At 30.1% G+C, this 9,345-nt stretch overlaps 1 protein-coding gene across 1 annotated transcript; it reads left to right on the top strand.

Moving 5' to 3' along the window:
* Window positions 1-5,444: 5,444 nt before the first annotated feature.
* Window positions 5,445-6,880, top strand: LOC113369801 (sorting nexin-2-like; the record flags this gene model as incomplete). Its single annotated transcript, XM_026610377.1, has 5 exons — window positions 5,445-5,590; window positions 5,655-5,809; window positions 5,867-6,189; window positions 6,522-6,722; window positions 6,779-6,880. Coding segments are annotated over 5 exons (927 nt in total), but the record flags the coding sequence as incomplete, so codon positions are not given.
* Window positions 6,881-9,345: the final 2,465 nt, after the last annotated feature.

Consider the following 9,345-nt stretch of genomic DNA (forward strand, 5'->3'; position numbering starts at 1 on the left):
TTTCGCTTTGACTCGCACGATGGTGTTTGTACTTGGGCTGCTCGCTCACTACTGACAGTTTATTCTGACTGTAACTGACACTGACACTGACATAATAAATATACAATATATAAATATATATTTGTCATTATTTCAGCCTTGTATTAATTACATTGTTTGCAAAACAATTTTTTCTAGTAAACATTAAATTTTGTTAATTTAACAATTTATTGACTTATAATTTTTCTTTTTGCTAAACATAACAATTTTACAACTGTTCATAGTACTCCGAATAGAATTTTTATAACAATAAGGTTATGATACTTACTTTATTCTTCTAAAGACTTTTTCGATTCTTCTAGACACTTTTCGATTATTTTAGTTGCGCAATCATTCAAGTCGGCAAGTTCATTCGTTGGCCGCGTGTGGCAGCATTTGTCCCGTTTTTATTTTACTTTGTAGCAAATTCATAATTCAAGTTTATGAAGTTATCGACAATTAAAAGTTATTAAATTAGACATTTGTAATACGCTTGCGCAAATACTTGAACATGAACTTGAGCCGTCTAGGCACAATGAAAATACGAAAATACGCAATTAAAATAATCGAAAAGTGCTCATGCCCATAGATAAATAGGAATAAATAGATCGCTATCTCGGGCGATTTGACGTTACACTCATTTTAATTTACGAATAGATCACTACATGGCAGCACATGTACATACAGTATGTAAATTAACCTAACCCATGGTATTACTTCTACATTTGTACATAAAATCAATACAGCCCAAAAATCTGAAAAACAATTAATTATTTGAAATAAGAACAAAACATACGAAATACAAAATATATTTTCAAATATATCACAGACATATTTTTGAAGAATTATAAACTAAACAGAAATAACTGACTACTATTAATTAAAGTATATTACAGACATATTTTTAAAGTACTACAAATTGAAGAGAAATAACATATTCATATTAATTACTTAATGACTAATAATAATATATTAAAAACTTAAAAACTAAGAAGTAAAAAGCGCAGGAGTATTGATGATGGAATGACAAATTTAGAAGGAATGACAAGTAATACAATAATTTAAAAGGATAAAAAGAACAGCACATTTTTAAAAAAGAATGAATACTTTCCAAACAAAATAATCCTAAAAACAAAATATATATATATTGATATCCAAATTGAGATAAGACTAAATTCCTAGGATTAAAATTCATTTACGTGACATTCTTGTTTGTTATCTCTCCATTTAATAGTTATTTTGCTACCTAATCAATCATTAATAAAGTTATATTTGACGAAATCTTTGAATAGTTTCTGTATAAGTAAGGAGGTTAGTTAAAACTATAACTAAACCCTTGCGCTTTATAAACTGTCTGGTCTTTGAGTATGCTCTCTTAATTGAGACAATATCAAAATTCTTGCCCTTACATTTTAAGTTTCCGGAATATTTGAAAACTTCTCAGAACATTGTATACTCTGTTGGAACTTATCCTTTAAATTATTGCATTGCGTTTTAATCCCGAAACAAAAATTGATGTATCATACATCTTCTGGGTGTTAAGGCACTCCTATGCCTTATCATTGCATTCTGCGGCAATTTGCAGCTACCATCAAGAACTTCTATTGAATATATTGTTATATCATATTAATTGAAGATATTGTAATTATCATATTAAATATTTTTGCTACAATTAGTATGAAAAAATACCTTTTCGGAAAACTGGTGTCAGAATAGGTGACTTTTAACCTGCACTTGACAATCATAGGGGTGCTGCAAAAATCTTTTTCAAGGTGTTTAGGCTTCCATCTCCTAAGAACATAAGATTCATTTATTAATATTTTTTTGCAAATGTTATTGAAGTATTTAGAGTTATAATTACTTTGTCCTTGGAGTTGCAGATTGTTCTTCTGGTTCTGTATCAAAGCATTCTCCAGTGACTTGAAAACTATTCTGTTATTGCCGTGAAGGAGACACTTCTATTTGGTTTCGATTTCAAATTATCGTTGATTTGTGCCACAAACCGAAGAGTTAGGTCATCCATTAAAAGATTATTCGCCCTCTGCATCCAAATTGAAAGCATCTTTTTACACACAAATTTTTACACACAAATATATATAATATATATTTACACACAAATATATATAATATATATTTACATATATATATATATATATATATATATATATATATAGCTGACCCGGCAAACATTGTTTTGATAAATAAGGTATATTCTAAACCATTTCTAGAGAATCAAAAATATTAATACTTTAAATGCATAAGGATGTGTTGTTTGAATGTTGTATATAATTAGGTATTCTAAAAACAATAAACCCCATTAGTTTGTCTATATTTTGTCAATACAATCAAACTGCAGGTTTTAAACACTTTCTATAGAAAACATCGTATAATCCAATCCGAGTCTTTTTTGGTCTTTCGGCTTATTAATTACGTTTCAAGTTTTTCAGATTCTTTTTGGATTCTGGATTTTGTGTATAATTGTAAATAATACTACTGAGCTTATACAAAATTTTCAAATTTTTGCGAGGAGAGATAAAAAATGAACTAAGTATTTCTGCTTTTTGAAAAGTTTCAAGTTACATTCGATGAATTAAAGTAAATTTAATAAAAAGTATATATGTAAAGCAGGGCGAGACACAAAGGTCCAATTTGACTTTGAGCAAATATAAACTATATTGTGAAAACCATAACAATTATATCACAACAAATAACACATATCAAACGAACAATTATCTGACTACGTTCAGTAAACTGACTTCTACTTCATCATTGTAGAAATGTGCTTTTTTGATGTCTTTCAAAAATTTGTTATCTAGACCTTTTTATCCTATATGTAGGGTAACTTGTAACGGGCAGGTGGCAAAAGGTTTAAAGCCTTATTATAATTTTAAAGGTATTTTACAAAATAATTACATTTTTAACTAATGCTAAAACTACCAACGGAAGAAAATACTTTTATTATGGATTTTCAAAGATTACCGTTTATCTCCCCCATTTCAAAGATTATCGTTTTCTAATCAAGGTTGTAGCTGGCTATACATCTTTTTTCCTCTACTTTCAAATATTGTTGTTAAACAATGCTTAACTTTACTGATTTTTGGCACATCGGTGGTGGACCTTTTTAATCTCGGACCTTCATATATTACTATCTATTCTGCGATAAATTCTGGGAAATTATAACTGGAAAAATGTTATTCGACAAAATGTCCATTTGATCGATACCAAATTTAGATTCGGAATTTAAATAACATAAATAAAAAATAATATAACCTAGAAAATGTTTTATAAATACCAATGAGTATATAATTATACAAATGAGATCTTTCAGAGCACAGTGTTTGAGAAAAATATGCCAAAAAGTGCATTTTCATATTAACATTTCAAAAAAGTTGATATTTTGAGTCTCTAGTAACACTTGCTGCCCGTTTACTAACGTTTTTGTATATGAATAAAACTATAAACAAAACTACTTACTACAAATTTATTATAATTAAATAATATGCGCGTAAAACATTCTATTAAACGTAATTGAACATCATCTGTCAAAAGCGTTTGACATTTAACGAAATTGCCACCGTCAATTGTTTTAATTAAATTACTCTTCAACAAAAATTTTCAAATTAAAAATGTAAAGTTTCTACGCGGATTTGAAATAATTTCTCACCTTTTGGACTTTCTCTGGATTGGCACGAATTTTTCAAGACTAAGACTGACCAAATCGATTCAGCCGTTTTCGAGTTTTATTCGGACATTTGAAGAGAGCTCCATTTTTATATAAGAATATATATATATATATATATATATATATAACATATATATATATAACATTTTAATAGTATTTTCATGATACATATTCATTATATGCATAATACATCATTATGTACATACCTGATAATTAGATGCCGAAAAGACATGCATTTTTTTTTATTATATTTGGGGTTATAACAATTTGGCACATAACACTTTATCATATTAACTTAATAATAAATGAAAAAAGTATTCACCAAAACATAATTATATATAAACAATCACAGAAAAACAAATATAACACATCTCAACTACAATACGCGATGACAACTTGACAACTTATAGAAAATGGCCGATCAAATCAATGTAGATCAAGCTAGCTGCAAGATGAATGAAATTCATAGACCTTATACAATTTCATTGTATAAGGTCTATGATGAAATTGGAAATCGTAGCGCCATCCTTCGAACTATTCAAATACCAATCCATTTCAAAACACGGTAATCTACATTTGTTCGGAGATTACCGGCCATGCCCCTAACCCATAGACCTTATACAATACTATAAATTACGAAATTGTATAAGGTCTATGCCCTAACCCCTTAATTTGAATGCCAAAAGCAGCGCCATCACGTCGAGCGGAGGACCCTTTAAGTATTCCTTCTGAACGTAAAAATCGGGCGGGAGAAGCGTCTATATGAACACGGGGTATTCTAATATTGTCTAGGGACATAAGCTTTGAGGCACTTAACCTTAAAAATGTTTACTGCATTTCTTTATTTAATGAATCATTATACTTAATTATGTTTTAAGTACGTTGAAGTAAATTTAATAATTTCAATAAACATTCAGCGTTCACATTATTACTGTATCTTGTATATTATTATTTATAACAATTATTTAATATCTTTTTTCTTTAACAAACATATAAAACCCATGAAAACCACACACAATAGCCACAATTAGTTCATATTTATTACGGCGCTGCTTGGGCGCTGCAGTCACGCTCTGAGCGGTGAGTTTGATGGCTTTATGTTGGTCATGTTATCTCCCTCTGTCTCTGTGCTTCGAAAAACGTCATCTCCCACCATTGACTGGGCTCTGCTAGCGCTTCAATTTCAATAATCATAATAATAAGCTATTGTCTCTAGTTAAATCTACTACTCCGACTTTGATTCACTGCACTTTCAATTTGCCCGTTATCTAGTTATGGATAAAAATAGTTCTGATAACATGCCACCTCCCATTATCCGTGACAGCGACGAGTCAAAACAAAAAGATGACATAAATTATTTATTGGATTCCACAATTCTGGTAAATTTATACTTATTTTTTTGTCAGTCACACACACACAAACACACACACACACACAAACACACACACAAACACACACACACACACACATATATATATATATATATATATATATATATATCAGATAATTTTGCCAGTGGGCGGATAGAAGTTTTATTCGTGTGCATAAATGATAATGATTAAAGGCGTATTTAGATTATAACCGTTATATATGAAGGACTTTGTGCATTGTACATATTTTAGGACTCTTATGCGAAAGAAACCAATGATCCTGATTTGGATAAAGAGCCAACTTCTTTCTCTGATAAGAACCCATCAGATATGAATGCAACGCCTGCAGAAATGGAAACTGTACCCATAATAATGCATTCCAAACATTAAGTAATTCTGATATAACTAATACCAATTTGCATAATTATGATGGTAGTGAAAATGGTGAGCAATTAATAGAAGTGTCTGTCACAGAGCCACAAAGGATTGGAGATGGAATGAGTGCTTACTTAGCTTACAGGTTATTTTAGTTCATCTTTTGGTGTTAATTATTTAATTATTATTGATTAATTTTTTGTTTCCAGGGTAATAACGCATACTAATATGCCAATATATAAAAAACGTTCTATGAATGTAACTCGCAGATTTAGTGACTTTTTAGGTCTCCACACAAAATTGACTGAAAAGTACTTGCGTTCTGGAAGGATTATTCCCCCAGCACCTGAGAAAAGTGTTATTGGTAAATAAATAATCAATATTATGGCTACAAAAATCCTATCATTCATTTTCATTACAGGGATGACTAAAATAAAGATATCATCCCAATCATCAACCGAATCTCCACTAGCACATTCACCAGTTGGATCAATAAATACACATGCCTCATCTTTAGACTGGGTTGAGCGTCGGAGGGCTTCATTGGAACGTTTTTTGAATCGCACTGCTAAACATCCAGTTTTAGGAATTGACCCTGATTTCCGTTCATTTCTTGAAATGGAGTGTGATTTACCTAGAGCGACAAGTACTAAAGCTTTAAGTGGTGCTGGTGTATTAAGATTATTTAACAAAGTTGGAGAAACAGTAAACAAGATTACATATAAAATGGATGAAACAGACCCAGTTAGTATTATTTTTAGATAGTCCCGTTTTTTGTTTCATTTTACAGTGAGTTTTCAGTATCATATGCCAAGATTCTAGAATTAAATTTATCTTTATGATAAAGCATTTCTGTGCATAGTTTTTTAGCGGTTTATGACACTACTATTTGCACTACAGGTATAAATATCAAAGTATATTTTCAAAAAATTATAATTATTATACTATATATTTGTAAAATGTATTGTTGTGATTTTTTTTTAAATTAATAGTAAAAACAAATTTACATTGTTTTCCCCTAATATTTGTAATAGTGCAAATTCTACCAAATTACACCTTTTAATTTCTTTCTGTAGTGGTTTGAGGACAAAGTGGATCAAATTGATGCCTTGGATTCACAATTTCGACATCTTCATACAGCTGTAGAAGACTTGGTCAATCAGCGTCGAGATTTAAGTTTTAATACAGGGGCGGTTTCAAAGTCATTAGCTGTGTTGAGTGGATGTGAAGAACATACTGGTTTAGCAAGAGTTCTTAGTCAACTAGCAGATGTTGAGGTACTAAAGTGAATTAAGGATAAAAGGTAGTCGTTTAATGCTGAATTTATTTTTAGGAGAAAGTTGAACTTCTTAGAAGTGAACAGGCAAATTCAGATTTTTTCATATTTTCTGAAATGCTCAAAGATTATATAGGTATCATTGGAGCCATAAAAGAGGTAATAATTTTAATAATTCGTTTTTTTATCATATATACTGCTAGTTTTTTTTAAACAGTTTAATGTGCATCTTTACTCAATGCCTTATTATAAATTATGCTTATTATCCGTAGAGTAAATTATAGTAATCGGAAATAAACATTTTTGCATATCTTTATGTTTCAAAGGTTTCTGAACATTTTGGCATACTTTAGAAAAAATGTTTGTATGTGTGTTTGTGTGATTCATATATATACTTATAATATATATATATATATATATATATATATATATATATATATATGATATTCAGTTTTCAGGGCAATACATCAATTAAAAAATTTGTATGACTTTAAAACATTTTTATTTTTTCCATACGTTTCGACACATAGTTTTGTGTCATCTTCAGTAGACTCTATTTTGAAGGCACAGATAAAAATTATTAATTAAAACTAATATATAAGAAGTAATATGGTATGAACTTACATGTAATTGTAATAATCCTAATTATTTCCTAATTATAATTGTTCACAATGCACAATGAAACCAATTCTTGTCACTTTAAATTTAACAATTATTAAATATATATATATACATATACGAGGTGTGTTCAAAAAGTACCCGGAATTACTAATAATTAAATTTCGCGGGTCTGGAGTGTCTGATTGTCAAAATTTTTTTTTATTGTGTTGGTATACATGCCCCTAAAGTATGATGAAATTTTCAGCTATATTCACTGTTTACTTTGTCTGTGGTAGTCGCTAAGGTTCGACGTGTTTTTCTGAGCTCGGCGATTTTTACAATGGAAGAATTGAAAAGTCAAAGAATTTGTATTAAATTTTGCGTAAAAAATGAAATAAAGTGTTGCAAAGTGCAAAAATTCACCAGATATGGCTCCGTGTGACTTTTTCCTATTCCCAAAGTTGAAGAGACCCATGAAAGGACGGCGGTTTTCCTCGATTGAAGAAAATCGCTGAGAGTGCTCAAGGACATATCAAAAAGTGAATATCAAGGGTGCTTCGAAAATTGGAAAAACGCTGGCATAAGTGTATTATCTCTGGGGGGGACTACTTTGATGGGGACCACATTAATGTAGACGAATAAATAAATATTTTTTTGAAAAAACGAAAATTCCGGGTACTTTTTGAACAGACCTCGTATATATTGTTAAATTTAAAGTGACAAGAATTGGTTTCATTGTGCATTGTGAACAATTATAATTAGGAAATAATTAGGATTATTACAATTACATGTAAGTTCATACCATATTACTTCTTATATATTAGTTTTAATTAGTGATGTGCCGGCTCGAAAAATTCCCGATTCGAATGATTCGAATCAGAAAAAAACCTGATTCGAATCATGATTCGAATCAACTCGAATCAAGTATATATATGGACAAAAAAAATCAATGGATGTATTAATTTAGTAAAAGTGATCCAAATTTATAATCAAAATTGTCAGTTTTAACCAATATAACCGACAAAGTAGATTGTAAACATAACTCACTATCAAAAAGTATATTCTGAAAATTATTAAAATGATGTAATTTTGAGGACGTAAAACATATCATCAATTAATTTACAATAATAGATTACCAAACAAATGGCATCACTAAAGCATATAAAATAATATTTGGAATCATGGGTCGATTGTTTATTTTACTATGTATCAGTAAAGGATCGCATCTAAACTGAGAGCTGAAAGTTAATTTCATTAATGTGAATTTGCCATTACTTACATAATCATAAGTTAACATATTATTTACTGACTTTCTGTGTTTAGTAATTGTTTCAAAAGAACAACTACTATATAATTATATTGAAAGATTCCCGAAACTCGTTTCATAATTTCGAGTGGTTTATTCTGATAACATTTAAAATCTAAAACACTTAATTATTATCAAAATTGGGTATTGATATTTCACGAATAAAATCGCTCTCAGCGCTCCGTAAAAATAATAAACACGCAAGAACGACGACGCTTGTATCGCCCATACGGTTAACTCATAGCGCTTGAACTCATATCGCTCGAACGGCTTGAAGTCGGGATGATTCGAATCAGAATTGAAGTCGGAATAACTCGTAAACGCCGCTTGATTCGGTTTGGCTCATATGAAGTCGGAACACTCATAACGCCGCTTGATTCGAGTTGGCTCATATGAAGTCGGAACAACTCATATCGCCGCTTGATTCGAGTTGGCTCATATGAAGTCGGAACAACTCATATCGCCGCTTGATTCGGTTTGAGTCATGAAGTCGGAATAACTCATATCGCCGCTTGATTCGGTTTGAGTCATATAAGTCGGATGATATAGTTAGTCGATGAATGCGGTTAAAGTCACACAAAGACGATGGAGTTGGCTGATACATTTAGCATATTAAAGTCGGGTGGCTCGCATGATTTAACTCATTATTTATTTTTTATATTTATGATATTTTATTTTTTATATTATTATAATATTGAATTAAATTAAAACATTTTTT

The sequence above is a fragment of the Ctenocephalides felis genome, unplaced genomic scaffold (assembly GCF_003426905.1).
Source record: "Ctenocephalides felis isolate EL2017-DRISC unplaced genomic scaffold, ASM342690v1 CF-g0.4_SCAFFOLD_00812, whole genome shotgun sequence".
Taxonomy (NCBI): domain Eukaryota; kingdom Metazoa; phylum Arthropoda; class Insecta; order Siphonaptera; family Pulicidae; genus Ctenocephalides; species Ctenocephalides felis.